This window comes from Sarcophilus harrisii, chromosome 2 (genome assembly GCF_902635505.1).
Source record: "Sarcophilus harrisii chromosome 2, mSarHar1.11, whole genome shotgun sequence".
Classification (NCBI taxonomy): domain Eukaryota; kingdom Metazoa; phylum Chordata; class Mammalia; order Dasyuromorphia; family Dasyuridae; genus Sarcophilus; species Sarcophilus harrisii.
In genome coordinates, this window is record NC_045427.1 from 413,048,502 (window position 1) to 413,067,525 (window position 19,024).

Sequence of the window (19,024 nt, forward strand, 5' to 3'; positions counted from 1 at the left end):
AGCATCTCTTGTTTTCTTAAACTCTTCACTTTGTTTCACATATGCAGCACAATCCCAGTTGTCCTGCTTTAGCTGTTCTTCAGTCTGTCAAAATATTTCCTAAAATGTGCCAATATAATCTGACAGAGGTGACCCGAACCAAGGCATAGGGCAGATAGTTGGGCTGTCATTTCCCTTATTTTGAATAACTTATGATTGTTTTAATTAATATGATTATGATATGTAATTATTAGAATTAATAATAATTAACAGAATTTTTAATTAATTGGTTATTCTGCTTCTATTAATGCAGCTTAAGCCCAACCATATTAATTTTTGCAGGTTGTTGAGTCACAATATTTGTGGACAATGAGAATACTGTTCATTAAAAACCCCAAGTCTTTTTCAAATAAACAGTGAATTACTATCTGGTCATGTTTGCTTCATTCTATATTTCTTGAATCCATATGTAGGATTTGTTCTCATTATATTTTATTATATTAGATTTGAGTCATTCCAATCTGTCAAAATCTTTTGGATATTTTATTTTGATATGAAAGCTGTTTTTCTAACATTGTATCATTAACAATTTTGTTAATTAGTCATTTAATTTATAAAATTATGTCAAATAAAATAAGTTTGAATAAAAATATTGAATAGAATATGACTGAGGAAGAGCCCTTTGATTACATTAAACACTTCCTTCAAAGGTGATTCCTCTGATCCCCCTCATTCTAGTGCCTTCCTTCTGTGGATTTTCTCCAATTTACATATATAGTTGGTACATAATTGTTTAATGTTGCTTCCCCCATTAGATTGTGAGCTCCTTGAAAGCAGGTAGTATATTCTCTGTACTAAGTGCATTGCCTGGCACATAAATGTTTACTGAATTGACTGAGCAATCGATCATCTACTATTATTATGATTTTGTTTAAACTATGGTTTAAAAAATGAGTAGGAATTTTCCAGGTTGAGGGGTTTTAATTACATCAGAATAACTGCATAATTTTGTCCTGGATTTTCAAAGTATCACAGTCTTAATTTGTTCAGTAATCCGTAGTTATTTTCCCTGCTATGGGATTAGGAGAACAAGCACATAGTCCAATTGCTCTAATAAAGCACATTACCTACAAGCACACATCAGACTGCAGAGTAAAATCTTTTGATTTTCAAGTTTCTAATGGGCATTTCCAGCTTTATCTGTTACCTGGTTACAAGAAAATTAGCTTCATTTTACAATTGTCCTAACTGGGTTACAAAGAAAGGTAGCTGGCTGTACAATCTCATTCTGAGAAATTTCCAACTTTTTTACTACAGGTCCTCTGATAACAGTTAGGTGACATGTCCACTTTCTAGCTGGGCCACATAGCAATCAAGCACGCCAGGAATGGACAATGCCCAGAGACAAGAGAGTTTGGGCATGAGAAGGACCAGAACACTTACGGCTTGGTCCGTGAACCTTGATGGGCTTGGCACTGATCATGGAGTTGGAGCACGTCTGGCAAACACATTCTTTGCCACTGAATGTCACTTTGTCACCAATGGGGAAAGGTTTCCTATAAATGGGAAGAATAAGAAATTCATCACGTGTCTTTTAAGTGTTCTCTGTCTGACTGTCATGGAACTGAAATAACAATAATAATAATAATAGAAATAATGAGCCATAGACAGAGCTGGAAGGGACCTTGACGATCATTTAGTTTAATCCCCTCATTTTAAAGATGAGGAAACTAAAAACAGGAAAGTTAAAAATGACTTGCTATAAGGCACATAGACAATAAATACCAAAGCTAGGATTCAATCCTAGGACCTCTGGACTGCAGAATCAGAGCTTTTTCTTCATACTATGATAAAACATCTAAATAATATTTATATTCAATGAAAACATATTTATATAATGATATAACATTTCAATAATAACATTTTTATAATCCAGGACCTCTGGACTCTGTAACCAGAGCTTTTTTTCATGCTATAATAACACTTATATAATATTTATATTAATGATAAAATATTTATATAATACTATAACATGTTGATAACATTTGTATTCCAGGATCTCTGGATTTTTGAATCAGAGCTTTCTCTTCATATTATAACATACTTATATAATGATGTAACATTTCAGTGATAACATTCATATCCCAGGACCTCTGGACTCCAAAATCAGAGAATTTTCTTCAAATGATAACATATTTATATAATATTTAAATTTAATGATAACATTTTTATAATAATATAACATGACAACAGTATATAATGCTTTAAAATAATCAGCTTAAATTATCTCATCTTAATCTTATAAAATCTTATAAGGAAAGTAAGGCAAGCATAACTATCCCCATTTTATAGTGAAGAAACTGAAGCTAAAAGACAAGAAATAGTTTTATGTGAAGCTAATCAGGGGAAGAGAAGAATTGGACCTCTGGTGTCCTGCTTTCCAGGCTGATACTGTTACAATCACAGTATGTACAATTTGAAAGAAAACTCAGAAGGGAAGAGCCCAGTTCCCAGCCCTGTTCAGCAATCTCCTCTATGATTATCTTGCTAGATTATCTTTTTTATGTTTGAACAGTTTTAAACAAGGGAAATTTGGAGAGGGAAAATGACTTTTCTAAATTTATATAGATGGTTAATATATCAGGATTTGGACCCACATCTTCTGACTCCCAAGTCAGAGAGTCCACTGCTCCCCACTTTGCCATTTTGCCTCTGTAGAGCACAAATACATACAAATAAATATACACCAACTATATCAGGTATATTCTGGATTCTACTGATCAGGAATATTACAACATTCCTACTCATAATGATCCTGAGAAAGGAGTAGGGTTTGGGGAAGTATTTAAAATATGGACATATTAAGAATGTTTTTAGCTAAGAGATGAGAGGAAGTGGTAATCATGGCTTAATGAAAAGTCTGGGACTGGTTTTATCACCTATGGCTTGGGCAAATTCACTTTTTGTCTCTATGTCTCAGTTTTTCTACCTATGAAGTAAAGGGTTGGATTAAGTTAAAGAATCTATAATATCAGAGCTGAGAAAGACTAGAGCCTTAAAAACATAGAATTTCAGAGGAGAAAAAGACTAGAAATAATTTCTTCTAACCCCACAGGATAGATGTCGTTTCTATGAAGTGAAGTTAAAAGGAGAAAAATTTTGGCTTAACATAAGAGAATTTAGTAACAATTATAACTATCCAAAAAATGGAATGTGCTGTCTCTTAAAGGCAATGAGCTCCCTCCCTGTCTCTCAAGGTCATCATGTTGATACTTGCTAACCCATGTTGTAGTGTGAGGTCTCTGTTATTTCTGATATTTTAAGATTGGAAATATTGAGACTTTAGAAAAGATGTAGGAATAAGATGCCATAAAAGAAACTAGTTCCTCAGTAACTCCATCAAAAATAGAAATAGAAATCTTCAAAATAAAGTTGGCTTTAGAAAAAAAAAATACTCAATGTAATAAACATTCTAATACAGTGAAAAATATAATGGCTTAAAAGAAATAAAAAAAAATGTCAGAAGAAAAAAAAATTCTAACAATACCAAAATCAACACCAGAAACAAAACTAGATTTTCTCAAGATACTCACTACAGCTAAAGGAATAATGAATAAGAATAAGAAATTTCTGGGTAATTTGAAAATGAAATGTAACATTTTAGAAATATCAATGAAAATGTAAGCAAATAGAAAATAAAAATAAAATCATTTCACTAGAGAATAGAATGGCAGGAATGTCAGTAAAAGCAGAAAACATGCCATAAAATTATAGAACTGAAAAAAAATTATCAAAATAATGCATCAAGAGGATAGAATAAAAAGGGGAAAAAAGGTTTTCTTAAAGAAATGAAATTAATCACTTTGATAAATTGTACAAAAAAGAAATAGGAAAAATATCGAGAAAAGTAGTAGATAATAAAAATCACAAACTACCAATCAAGATGAAAACCAAAGTAAACAAATCATTATCAAGCTATAATAATAAAAAGATGATTTTACAAGCAGCCAAGAAAAAAGTTATCGAAAGCTTTAAAACCTGTTTAAAAATTCAGGATTTTTCTATAACATGAAAAATAGCTGAAGAAAATAGAGTATGATACCAAAAATAGAGCCTCCATTCAAAAGGCAAATCATCTCTTTGAAGACAAAAGATGATCAATTAAAAATTCACAAGAGTTTGAACAATTTGGGGAGAGCAGAACCGACCTTAAAGCAGGTTTTAATATGTATAACCTCCCCCCAAAAAAAGAAAAAAGAAAAGAAAAATAGCACAGTGCCATAGATAAGTAGGAAAATCAATGGACTCATTACAATTGTGATTAACTAGTCTAACTACTAAAGAGAGATAACACAAGAACAATAGCATGGCTTTGATTAACAACTAAATTACACAAACAAATTTGTGAGAGGACAAAGGAGAGAAGAGAAGAGAGAAATATACTGGTGTTGGGTGCTACAGATAAAGACTGAAATAAAAGAGAAAAGTAAAATGAGAGAGTGGGCAGCTAGGGGGCACAAAGGCTAGAGCATCTGGCCTGAAGTTTGAAGATCTGTGTTTAACTCTGGCCTCAGACACTTACTACCTGTGTGATCCTAGACTAGTCACTTTTCTGTCTGCCTCAATTTCCTCATCTATAAAATGAGCTGGGAAGGAAATGGCAAACCACTCCAATAACTTTGTCCAGAACACCCCAAATGGGGTCATGAGGAATTGAGCACAACTGACAGGGACTGAACAAAAATAACAATAAAGAGATCAGAGTGGAGAAAATCTAGAATGATTTCTCATTTCCAATAAGGGAATGAGTGAGGAGACAGAAGTTTTGTGAAATTATTCAGTAATAGAATAAAATATAGGAATTATCTTTAGTGTAAATACATGTTAAAGGTTGAGGTAGGAATGATATTATTGATACAAGGAAATAACATTATTGCATATAAAATTCTTTTTTCATAAAACATATCATTTAATAAAGTCCATAAGGTTATAGAATAAGTCTATCATAATTATGGAGAGATGGAAAATGTCTGATTATTCAACAAATAGAAGAATACATAGGAGACAAAATAAATGTGTTTGACTAGATCTAAATGGAGGGTTTGTGCATAACAAAAAAAAAAAGGAAATAAAAGGAAAAAAATGAGAAAAAAATTTTAACTATAAACATAATTGATAAAAGTTGGATATAACTGAACACAAATTTATATAAATAAGAGATACTCCTTAACATGAGAAATGTTTAAAGGGGATTATAGTTCCAGGGAAAGGAAGCAAAGCACTTAACATTTTAAAAAATGTTGAGAAATGAAAGGCTACCTTGCATCTATTAAATTGTCAAATACGTTTAAAGCAATAAAATTTGATGTTGGCTGGACTGTTAAAAATAGTCTTACCCAGTTTGTGGTTGACGAAACTGAAATGGTGAAATTTTTAAAGAGAAATATATTATTATATAACTAGAATTTTTAAAATTTCATATCTTTTGATCTAGTAATCCCCCCTCTTAGGATTGTTTACCAAGACTATTAACAAGAAACAAACAAAGAAACAAACACCTCTCCATACAAAAATATTTTGTCAACATCATTCATAATAGCAAAACACTGGAAACAATTAATATACCAAAAGACTGAGAAATTGCTGAAAAGATGATGACATGTGAAGATAATGGAATATCATTATACCTTAAGAAGCAACAACTATGAAGCAAAGAGTTCAATACAGAAAATCACATCTAGTAATACAGAATATAGAAATCAGGAACAAAATAACTATATTTACTGATTACAATTATATAATAGCAACACAATCTGGAAAAAAAATACACCAAGAAAAAAACAGTAAACAAACCAAAAAAAAAAAAGAAGTGATTTTGTTTCTTATGAACACTAAAGTATATTTTAATTTTTCTAAACAAACTACAAACAGAAACTTTACATTTGTTTGTTCCTTTAAATAGTTATTATCCTATTGTGAAATCTAATTGACAAATAACTGATAGCTACTCAGTTTATACCTCAGGCACTGTGGCCACTATGGATGCACAGATGCTGGGTCTGAAATCATGAAACAAAGAGTTCTAAACCTGCTTCTTCTCATATTTACTATTTATGAGGGCCATGGCATGTCACTTAACTCTTAGGTACCTCAGTGAACTCTTTATGATTTATTTATTTATTGGTTCATGGATGGGTTGTTCTTTCTGATGTTGTTGTTGATCAGCCATTTTAATTGTGTCCAAAGCTTTCTGATCCCATTTGGAGTTTTCTTGGCAAAGTTAATGGAGTGGTTTGCCATTTCCTTCTCCACCCCATTTTATGGATGAGGAATCTAAGTGAAACAGATTTAAAGTGACTTGCCCTGGGTCACACAGCTAGGAAGTTTCTGAGACCAGATTTGAATTTAGGAAGATAAGTCATCCTAACTCCAGGCCTGTCATTCTATCCAGTCTGTTATCCAGTTGCTTTGTTATTTGTGTACTAAGTTTATAATAAAAAAAATTTTTTTTAAGATACTAGACTTCTAAATTACACCAAAAATTAGGGAGTTGAGCTGCAACAGAACCAGGTTTCCAAATGCCTAGGCCAGTGATATTTCCACTTATTGGGCCGCTTTGGTGAATTATCTTTAAGGCAGCCTCTAAGCTCATTTGTGCTGGAGGAAGCTCAATTCCGTTTTCTTCAAAGAGAGCCAACTGTTTAATTTTTAGTTTGAGTATCTATACTGCAGAAATGGCTAATGCTACCAATGAGGGCTTGATTTATTGTATTGTTGATGGTCTATTAAGAAAAAAAAAGTGGAGAAAATGTAAAGACAGAGTTCTCCTGTACATTTTTCCCAGTAGTTATTAAACAGTCAACAACACAATCTTGTTTCTAGGCTTGTGTTTTATGTTTTGTATTCTACAATTTAAGTTTTAAGATTCCTTCTAGTTTTTTTTTTTTCTAGCTTTGATATTCTCTGTTTTCTGTCCTAAGTTTAGTTCCAGCTCAAATACTTGATGTTAGATATTCCAAGACCAATTGCACCTATGATGCTATGTGATTCTCCACCTGGGAGATGCCCAAACTTGTGAGGTTAACTTTCTATGAATTGACAAAATATGGACTGGCCATGGTTTGATCAAGTATAGCATATCTTATTACACTCAATACAAACAGAGTGATAGAAAAAATAAGAATCCAGGAAAGCAGTTGATACAGTGAATAGAATATCAGCCTTAAAATCAGGAGGACCTGAGTTGAGATCCCAGCCTCATATACTTGTCAGGTGTGTAACCCCAAGCAAGTCACTTAACCCCAATTGCTGCCCTTCCTCCTCCAATAAAAAGGATATAAGTGAAAACTCTTAGGTCTGCCTCAGATGGAATTCTACTAAGGTTATGCAACTTCTCAAGGACTCAGTTTTCACATCTGTAAAATGGGATAATCTTTATAATATCTACCACCTTACAGGACTGTTGAGATGTTTTATTATTTATTATATATAATATAATATATTTATTATAGATAATACTCTATTAATGAGAATTATTTTCTCCCTGATCCTATAACCCACCTCAGCCCTCCTTCATCCTCTCTATAAGCTTCCAGATTAGATGGCACAATGGATAGAATATTAGACCTGGAGTCACAAAGATCTGAGTTCAAATCCAGCCTCAAATACTTAATAGATATGTGATCCTCGGAGAGTCACAGCGTTTGTCTGCCTCAGGAAGTCCTAATAAGTCTTCAAGTCCCAACTCACTTCCATGAGGCCTTCTACCATTAACCTCCATTGTAGCAATACAATTAATAGCTGACATTTATGTAGTACTTTAAGGCCCGCAGTGTACTTTAGAGCCATTAAAGCTTCATTACAATCCCATGAGGTGCTTTGTAAAGAGTTCACTGTCCCCATTTTATGAATGTAGGAATTAAGACCCAAGGAAGAACTGGAACTGACATCTCCCCTCCCCCCAGTCGCATGGTTTTAAGCGACATAGCTGGAAGCTTGAAACACAGGGCTGCTGGGACCAAATGGTTCTTTCCACCACACGGGGTTGTGGATAATTTCAAAAGCAATGGCTCTCTTCTGTGAACTCTCTCTTCCAACAGCCAAATCCCTTATGCTCTGAGCACACGCTTGCAATTAATCACATCCTGGCCTGTGACAGCTCTTCTAATGCTGTTGTGAACTGTGATTTATGTCTTTTGCTGTTATTTCACTTTCCCTTGTGTATGTCCCATCTCCTCTATTAAACTATCCCTTTATGACAATTAGGAACAGTCATCAACACAATGATTAATGGGCTCCAAAGGATTATAATGTCCAAAAACATCCTCTCACGATGTCTCCTCAGAGTGTGAAAGTGGCCCTGCCTTCTCAAAGGTCATGCAAGCACAAGAAAGTCCCACCAAGGGGGAGAAGCTGAGGAGAAACCGTTTGAATGTTTTCCAAGGACCCTCTTCCACTCTTTTGTCCTTAGGCTTTTTTCCTCAATCTATGTTGTACTATGACTTCCTCCTCCCTTCCTTTGACCCTGTATCAACTCCATACTAAAATCTAGCGTGAAATCCTGAGGCAGCTAGGTGGTGAGGTAGATGGAACATTGGACACGAGGACAGGAATAACTGAGTTAAAATCTAGTCTTAAATATTTACTAGCTATGTGATCCTGAGTAAATCACTTAATTTTTCTGACCCTTAGTTTGTTCATCTGTAAAATGGGGATAACAATTGCACTTACCTCCTAGGGTTGTTGTGGGGATAAAATAAGATAATATGTGTAAAATGCTTCATGGATCTTAATATATTATAGAAATGTTATTGTTAGTATATTAATTATTAGTATTATTAATTATTACTTTCCTCTTTGTCCTATTAACACTCATGAATTGTCAGACTTTCACCTTGGATTACTCTCACCATCTACCTGCTGTGCTCCTTCTCATGTATTACTGAATAAAATTAGAAAAAGTCACTCACTGAGACAGCTGAGTTTATCTCTCCCCACCATATGTTATCTCTCCTCAATTCAGCACCTATTTCAGTAAGATGATTTTTTATTTTTCCCAAATTGCTTCTCTAACTTACTCCCCAGTGAGAGTCTTCCAGATGTTTTCTTCTCAGATTTCCCAAATCTCCTCTCCCCCATCTTATTGATAACCTCATCTTCTTTGTACATTACTATGAAGGAAACAAGCATTTATTAAATGCCTACTGTGTGCCAGGGCAATGTGCTTAGTGCTTTATATTATTTCATTTGATCCTTACAACTATGGGGAATGGGTGCTTTTAGTATTTCCATTTTATTGTTGAGGAAATTGAGAACAAAGTTAAGTGCCCAAGGTCACACATTTGGTTTCTGAGGTCTTCTTGACTCCAGGCCCAATGCTGTATCTCCCGCATCACCTAGCTACTTATTTTACTAGTAAAGTAGAAGTCATGCACTGTAAGTACTCTCTCCTCCCCTTTTCTTCATCTCAAAATTCCTTAACATCATCCCTTGCTCCTTCCTCTTTACTTTAATCTCTGAAGATGAGACAGCCAGCCCTTCTCCTCACTAAGATCAGCCCCTCTAGAAGAGCTCTCAATCCCAATTCCTTCTATCTTCACCAAAAAGTATGAAAGTCTCCCATATCCTTAAAAAATATTTTTGATACCTTCTTATCTCTTTAAAATAATGTCCAATTTCTCTCCTCTTTTTCTCAAATTCTACAAGAAGTAATTCATCTGCATTGCCCCCACTTACTGTCTTTTTGTCATACCTTAAATAAAATTATAATGATAATCACAGATTGTCCCCTATGCTTAGAATGTACTTATTCCTCACCTCAATGAACTTCTAATTTACTTAAACAAAAATATCACTTTCTTTATAAGATCTATTTTGATCCTCCTTCCAGTTGCCAGGGCTTTCTCCTTCCCCATTTATATTTATTTTATATATGTGTGTGTTTGTGTATGTTTGTGTGTGTGTGTATGTGTGTATGTGTGTGTGTATTGTCTCCCAGATATTATATAAGCCCCTTTAGGACAGAGGACCATTTCAGGATTGTTGCCTTTGTAATCCTAGCACATAGCAAAGTGCTTGGCAAATAGTAGATGCTTAAAAAATACTTACTGATGGATAATGGTAATAAAGGTGGCAGTAAGAATAGCTGATATAATGCTCTGATGATGCTGAGTAACATTTTTACATCAATTTGTTACCCAAGCATTTTACATGGATTATCTCATTTGAATCTCACAACCACCTAAGGAGGCTAAATGTAATGAGTCTCATTACCAACGTTAGTCACTAGGAAGTAGATTATTTTGGCAAAAGAAGGGTCTCAATCACTTCCAGGCCCTTCCCTTCACTTGAAGGCTCATTTATGCCAGAAACTGCTACATGCTTGCAGCCCCACTGTCAGTGTCCAGGGCTCTGGTTATCATAAGATTTGGAAGGAGGAGCACCATGGGCAGGTAGAAAAACATTACCTGAAAATCTCAGAACAATGACTACAGGTCAGGCTGGAGCCATCTGAACATCAATCAACTAGTTTTATATTAAAAAATACAGCTGAAGGTCAGGCTGAGTTGCCCTGGAAGTATTAGCTTTTGTCTGTTCAACTGAGGCCCCTATAGGTCTCTTCCTTTCTGTCAGGTTGAATTTCTGACTTTACTTGGGGAAAAAAATACCTGGGTTCAAAGAAAGAAGCTATGTATGATTTCCCTATAATCATCATTAGCAGAGCTGAACAAGGAGACTCTATAGCTACTGAAGATACTTTTTCCTGCCATGGTTTTCATATTTCACCACACACACACACACACACACACACCCCTTCCAAACTGTTATAACAACTTTTCTTCAACTCCTTTGCAGGTCCCAAACCCATATCCTGTTCCCTAGGCATAGGTGTACTTCATGGCTCTGCCCCAGCCCTCACTTCTTTTCTCCCTAAACTCTATCATCTCTTGAAAATCTCTTCTGTTCCCATGACAGATTAGCTCCCAGATCTTCATATCCAACCCTCTTTTATCTTCTGAGCTCCAATCTTGCATCCCCAAATGCCTGAGATAAGATCTTCTGAATGTCTCCTAGGCAACTCCAACTTAACCTGTTCAAAAGAACTTGTAGTTTCCAACTCTATTCCTCTTTTTCATTTCCCTAATCCTACTAAGGACATTACTGTTCTACAATTCCTCAGGTTCATGGTCTAACAATTGTCCTTACTTCTTCACTTTTACTCACAGCACCCTTTTGATCAGCTGCCAAATCTCAATATCTCCCGAGTCATTCCTTTTTTTCTCTACTCACACCACAACCACTGATCCAGATCCTCTCTCTTCACTTCTTTTCTAAATTATTGCAGTTGTTCTCTCTCTGTGCAGTCCTTTCTCTTCCATCTGCCCTCTACCAGCTGTCAGATTAATCTTTCTAAAACACAGATCTGACCATACCATTGAATTTTCAGGAACTTCAATAGCTCCCCATTGACTTCACATTAAAACACACATTCTTCTATTTGTCAGAGACAGCTTTTCACCATCTTGTTCCAACCTATCTTTCCAGACTAATTATGTGTTATTCCTCTCATGTATTCTTTGGCCAAACTAACCTTGCTTGTTATTCCTTGTACATAATTTCTTTGCATATAATTTTGGCTTTTTCTTTCTCTCACTTCTGAGTTTTATCATGGGCCGGAATGGTCTCCTCTCTCTTCATGTTCATCTCTTGGAACCCTAACTCCCTTGAAAGCTCAGCCTAGCTACAACCTCCTTTAAAAGGTCATCCCTGATTCCCAGATGTTAATATCCTTCCCTTGATATTTTTGATATTATATATATATGTATATAAAATGTGTGTATATTTATTTATTTATGAATATATTATTTCCCCTTAGTAGAATGGAAGAAACTGTCTCATTTTTTTTTGTATTTTCATCCTTAGCACCCAGTATAATGTATGGGACATATGTAATAGGTGCTTCCTAAATGTTTGCTGATTGGCTGATTTATGGCCAATGGTCTTCCACCATAAAAAAAAATGCCCTCTTGGGAGGGAGTTACCTGAGACAAATCTTCACCTTGCCAGTGCCATTTTTCTCCTGTGTTTTGTGTTTTCCCACACTTCAGGGATGCTTTCCACAGAGCTCTGAGCTTCTTCCCTACCTCCTCACTGGCCCCTTTGATTTGGCTGTCGGGGATGCTCTGGCTTTTCCCAGACCAGGCTCCTATTTACAGAATCACTAAATGGCAGAGTTGGAAGGGGCCATAGGAATCATCCAGTTTAACTTGCTCATTTTACTGAGGAGAAAATTGGGGCCAAGAGAGGTCAAGGCTTGAATGCCTGGCAAAATTCAATAAGACAGAATTTAACAGGGCTAAACACGACATTTGGCTTCAGAAAAGCTATTGCACAAGTACAGCATTGGGGGAGGAAGAGCTAGAAAACAGTTACTGGGGAAAATGAGTGAGAGGTTTTAGTGACCTAGAAGCTCAGTTGAGTCAACAGGGTGACATGGCAACCAAAAAACCCTGTTAATCATCATCTCTCTTATACTAAATTAATAGAGTAATGTGGTAGTCTGACTGCCCTGGTCAGATTCACTTTGGAGTACTGTGTTCATTTCTCTGCACTGTATTTTAGGAAAGATAATGACAAATCTGGATGGGCTTAAAGGATGGCAATCAGTATGGTAAAAGAGCTAAGGTCAATGTCTTACAGGGATCAATTGATGAAACGAGGACTTATAGCCTGGTGAAGAGAAGACTTAAAGGGAATATGACAGCTGTTTTCAAGTGTTTGAACATTACACACAGTGCATACTGACCTTCCTTCTATTATTCCATGTGTAACAAATTCTATCTTCTGAATTTATTCACTGGCTGTCTTCTATTCTTAGAGACTCTCCTCCTCCCTCCCCTTTTGGCTCCTCTGGTTTTACCACTCGGTTCCAACTTCCTCTTCTGTGAGAAGCCTTTCTGAATTCCCCATCCAGCACTCTCCTTTCCCCAGCATTTTCTTTCTGGGAATACTTCTGTTTACACTGTAAATATCTTTTTTTGTACAGAGTTGTTTACATGTTCTCTCCTTCATTAGTATGTGAGCTTATTTAGTGTAGAAGACATGTTTTTTTTTTTTTATTTTCTTTCTAGTGCTTAGCACAATTCCTGGCATATAGTAAGTGCTTAATAATTGCTTATTGATCAACCAATTAAATTTGCTCTGAATTTGGACCCAGAGGACTATAGAAAATTAGATTTAAGCTCAACATGTGGAAGAAGTTACTAATAATTAGAATAATCCAAAAAAAATGGAATGGGCCACTAGTTAGAAGGCACTCCATTCAAGGAGAAGATACATAATCATTATTTGAGCTTGTTACAGAGAAGGCTTCTATGCAGCTCTAAATAGTACTAGATGACCTCTGAGGAAGCTTCAAATTCTACGATTCTCCAATTCTGTGACTTGTCTGAAGTCACACAACTAGTTTGTGACCAAGATCTAGTAAAATGCAGGTCTGGCTCAAAACTTAGGCTTCTCATTCTAAGATCAATATAATTTCTATTCTACCATATTCTCTAAGATTATGACTAAAATCTGATCTTCTGTCACTAGAAAAATTCTTTCCCTTGGGCTATTGGAATTGTTCCAAATTTTCTACCTCAAGCACATCACTAACCCAGGAGAGAGCTAGTGATATCATATGGATTGAGAAAGCTGAAGTAGGGCCTAAGTGGGGGAAGTTCCAAGGCAAGAGACCAGTCCAGTACAAGGATGAACTTCCTAACAATGAGATGTCCAACAGTGGTATAGATTCCTTTTCACTGGGTCTCTGAACCAAAGCTGAATAATCCCTGTAATTGAAAGGGCTCTTGTACCTGGAAGGAAGTTGAACTAGGTGTCCACTAAGATCCCTTTCAGCTTTGAGAAGATAAATGAAATGAAACCAATAAACTATGAAATGGGAATAACTTCTTTCACTGATGGAGTCCAGAGGGCTTCCCCCCACCCCTACCCACCCCCTACCCTGCTTACTCACCTACACAAGCTGCACACGAAACACTTGGGGTGATAGGTCCTGCCCAGGGCGGAGATGACCTCGCCAGTGATGAAGTCCCGGCAGCTGTGGCAGCGGGTGCCATAGAGCTGCTGGTAATCTTGGGTGCAGATATATTCACGGTTCTTGAAGAAGAAGCCAGATTGGGCCAGGTCACAGCCACACACTGGGGGAATGGAGGGAGAGGGTGGGGAGGGAGACAGAAAACACAGGGTTGGGAAGAAAGACAGGGTTAGCCCAGCAAGAGATCCTCATGGATCCTCACAGGGATAGTTCAGAGTCAATGCCAAGATCTGCCACTCACATATCAGAGTAACAGAAATCATGGGATAAATTGAAAGGTCCTTAAAACCAACTAGTGAGGGGTGTGGAGGGAAAGAATGGAAGGTAAAGGTCAGGAGGTTTGGGTTTGGATTCTAGCTCTGGTACTTAGCTGTTTGACTCTAGACAACCATTGAACTTTTCTGAATTTCATTTTCTCTTAATGATAATACATGGACTATATAAGTCATAAGTTGGCTGTGGACAACATATTTTATAAATCATTAAGTGCAACAGCAAAGTGAGTATAATTATTGGGAAACTGAGGTCTTTTGTTGTTGTTCAGTCATTTCCAATTCCTTGTAACCTCATTTGGGATCTTCTTGGCAAAAAAATCTGGAGTCTTTTACCATTTCCTACTCCAGCTCATTTTACAGATGAGGAAACGGTGGCAAACAGGAATAAGTGGTTTGCCCAGAGTCACACAGTTAGTAAGAACTTGAAGATGGATTTGCACTAAGATCAAACTCCAGGTCCAAAACTCTACCCACTGTGCCACCTCTAGATAGAAGTCTAGAGAAAGGAAATTATTTGTCCAAGATCACACAAAATTAGTGACAAAGTTCCAGGACTAGAACAATCATAGAATTAGAAGGGCCTTGAAAGATTATCTATGTCCAGCCTTCTTTACAGAGAAAGAAATCATGATCTAGAGAAGGTCATATTTCAAGTCAGTACCATGTTTAACTTGAAATTAGAATCATTCATTAATTCATCAAATATTTTTTGCAGAAATATGTATAATAATTTTTTATTCAAAGTGTTGATCTTTATTAGATGACTAAAAGCAATAAATTCATTTTTTAATGATAGCTTTTTATTTTCAAAATATATGCAAAGATTTTCGACATTCACCCTTGCAAAATCTATAATGAAATTCTTGCCCATGGGAAGCTCTCAGTCTAGTAGAAGAGATAAATAGCATAAATACAGATTGTGGAAAAGGGTCAAATGTCAAAAAAACTAGGTTCTGTTTCCAGTTCTCACAATTAATATATATGTTACTCAGTCATCTGAGCCTCAGTTTCCTCAACTATAAACAAATACTTGCACTATCTACATCCCAGAATGGTTGTGAAAGAAACATTTTATAAACTTTGAGGTGCAACATGAATGTGAACTATTAATACTATAACACAAGGAGATGAGATAACAGTCATAAGGAAAGTATCTACAAATTTCTACGGAGGCTAAGAAGGAAAAAGAACACATTTGCTAGAGGTCCAGGAAAGCTTCATGGAGGAAGTATTGAAGGTTACTATGACATTCCATATTCTATACCAAGGCTTCTTAAACTTTTTCCACTCACAATCACTTTGAACCTAAGAAAGTTTTACATAATCCTAGGTAGGTAGATATATAAGATACATATACAAATCAAACATTTACTGATAATAAATCATAATTTCATGACTCCCACATTCAGTTATGAGAGCCCATATGGGGTCATGATTGTGACAGTTTAAGAAGTTTATGATCTGTCCCAGTTCTAACATTTTCTAGTCTTCCTAAAAACCATTACATTGAATTCCCAATTCCTATATTTATGCACACCTGCATTTTTGATTTCCTTCACAAGCTAATTGTACAATATTTCAGAGTCTGATTCTTTTTGTACAGCAAAATAACGTTTTGGTCATGTATACTTATTGTGTATCTAATTTTTATTTTAATATATTTAACATCTACTGGTCATTCTGCCATCTGGGGGAGGGGGTGGAGGGTAAGAGGTGAAAAATTGGAACAAGAGGTTTGACAATTGTTAATGCTGTAAAGTTACCCATACATATAACCTGTAAATAAAAGGCTATTAAATAAAAAAAAATAAAATAAAATAAAAAAGATATAGGTACATATGTATATACATATACACATATATACACATATGTATGCACAAGTAGATGTATATATCACATACATATGTAAAAAGAATACAACAAAAAAAAACATTGGTCTTCATTCTGAAATATATTCTGGGTCTCAATATTTTATATTCTATGTTTTAATGATTTAATTCTGACATTCTATGGTTCTTATTAGCTCTGACATTTCATGTTTTTATGTTCTAAGTCCCCCTTGATTTCAATTTTTAAAAATTGTTTTTTTCTGGTTATACATGTCCATTAATTTTTTAATATACATTTCTTTATGAATCATATTGGGAGAGAAAAATCAGAACAAAAGGGAAAAATCATGAGAGAAAAAAAAAACAGAAAAAAAGAAAAAAAAGTAAACATAGCATGTGTTCATTTACCTTGTCTCCATATTTCTAACTTTCTGTACTCCAAAATTTTTTCTAGCTCTGAGATCCTAGTCTCTAAGGTTTTTCATGGTCTGTGTTCTAAGACCTTGTCCAGTTTTGACATTCTGCAAGTCTAAGACAAGAAAATGGTTTCGAGCCTCCTCATTTCATATCTATACACACACACATGCACACACACACATATGTCTTTAATCAAGTGTGAGTGAGACTTTGATGTCTTCAAAGCCCACTCCATAGAGAGGCAGTATGGGTGGATAGTGGGTAGCAATATATGTATGTATGTCTGTAAGGGTGTAGGGTGATTGTGTCAAAGAGAGTCCTTTCTTTGATACAAATAGACCAAATAGAGCCTGGTCTCAGAGAAAGGCTAAAGTACAAATTGTTCCTGTGTGGGCAGATGTCATATCAGTTGACATCATGATTAAGGAATTCGTTAGGTCACAGCCTCCAATCCTGTTGGAAGCCACTTCTGTTTTTTCCCCTCTTCTTCTCTCCTTTGTCCTTTTCCCCTAGGGCTACCTTTCCTTCAGGGAAAATCAGGAAGCCAACAAGAAAGCTTGGAACGGTGTGTCCCTTCCTCAATATCACCTCCAAGGGAACGGAAATAGGGAGCTTTGGGTAGAAAGGGTGAGAAGGGCAGCACTGGTAAACCTGAAGTCTAGTGGGAGTAAGAGGAGAACATTTCAATAGGGTCTGGGAAAGCCAAGGTCTTAGTCCCCCATTAGTGATGTAAAGAGAGGGATGAGGGGGATGGAAGCTGAAGGAGAGTGGAAAGATTTCCACTTTAAAGTTAACAAACTTCTACATTGCTTGCACAGACCATGTTAGGAGCAGTTCTAACTAAGTAATCAAGACTTCCCAGCTCAGCCACTGACTTGGTATCTGACCTTAGAAAAGTTATTTCCCCTATCCTGGACCCAGTTTCCTCCTCTGTAAGGAGAAGGGAATTGAATTAAACATTTATATAGTGATTTAAGATTTACAAAGTACTCTCTCCATAGCAGTCTGGTGAAGGAAATAGTTTTCACTATCATTATGTCTGTTATATAGAGAAGGAAACAGGTTCATTGTGTGGAAATGATTTATAGGTGGTAACACAAATTCTAAGTGTCAGAGACAGGATTTGAATCAGGCTTTTTCTACTACAGCATGCTCTCTTCCAAAATAAGTTGACATTTACACAGAATCTTGCCTTTTAGAAAACATTTAACATATGTTACCTCATTTGATCTTCATAAAAACTCTTTGAAATAGGTGATATAAAAATTCAGTATCCACATTTATCAGATAAAGAAATAGAGGCTTCAATATGTTAAATGACTTGCTCAAAATCACGCAACTAATAAATAGAAAATCCAGGATTTGCATGTAGGGATTTTGCTTCCATGTCCAGTATCCTTTCACAATCCCCTTTGCTTCTAGTTAGGGAAGTAGCCATGTAATGATGTATAAACAGTGTTGAATTAGAAGTAAGGAAAATCAGGTTTTAATCTTGGTGCTAACACTAACTCATTATGTAGCTGTTAGTAGGTCCATTTCCCTTTATGAAATTCAATTTCCTCATCTGCAAAATGAGAAGGTTGAACTAGGTGGCTTCTTAGGCACCCTCCTAACTCCTGACTCTTTGAGACTTTGAAGTCTTTGTGGTCCCTTACCTATCCTAGGATTCTATCATTTTGAAAAAGACACTCAAAAATACTTTTCTGATTCAAAATTAATTTTCAGAATAGGGAAAGAATTTTGTTAAATAACAAAGTCATCATATTAGAAGGAACTTTGCCTCTAGGGAAGATTGTATGAAAACCTTCCCATAAAAGTCTTCTAACCTTTTCACCCAAGTGTGGGACAGTTTTCTCATTGCAATTATTGTTATTTCCTACAATATCATCTTTGTGAGATAAAACATCATAATCTTCTTCAGAAAACTTTCTGATAATTTCCTGGATTCCCAGAGAGTATCGGAATACCTAGACTACCTGTGATATCTGTGATCACTCAGAAGATATGGACAAAGGAAATTTAACACAGGAAATTTACATGGATGCAGTTGGATAGCCAGTCCATTGAATTGTATCAGTATGTATGTCTTGCACCAGGCTCTGCAGACAGACAAAAAATTTGGCCTGCAATTAAATAGGAAAAGATTGGGCTAGATTTCATTTAGGGTATTATGAAGCTTCTTGCTTGCAAAGCTCATCTTTTTTAAAAACACTATTCTTCCAGTGAAGCTTTGTGGCCAGGATAGCACAATCACAGAAAAATAAGGTTCTGGGATGACCCAAAGGGCAATGGAAAAACTTACAATGGATATAAGTAGACTTCCAGCATGTTGTTCATCATTTTCCCCCTTGGGAAAAGAGGCACAAATGTTATCATCAAGGATGTATTAAGATCCAAAAGACAGATGGGCAAGTCATGCAGCAAAA

At 35.7% G+C, this 19,024-nt stretch overlaps 1 protein-coding gene across 9 annotated transcripts in view; it reads right to left on the minus strand.

Annotated features, from left to right (window-relative positions):
- The window catches only part of ABLIM3 (actin binding LIM protein family member 3), a 163,193-nt gene that overhangs the window by 71,715 nt on the left and 72,454 nt on the right, over positions 1-19,024 (minus strand). For all 9 annotated transcript variants that reach the window (XM_031953687.1, XM_023506410.2, XM_031953690.1 and 6 more), the window contains exons 3-4: positions 13,997-14,180; positions 1,423-1,535 (exon numbers count right to left, since the gene is read on the minus strand). In XM_031953687.1, coding sequence (XP_031809547.1) covers positions 1,423-1,535; positions 13,997-14,180 — 297 coding nt within the window. The remainder of the gene's footprint in view (positions 1-1,422; positions 1,536-13,996; positions 14,181-19,024) is intronic.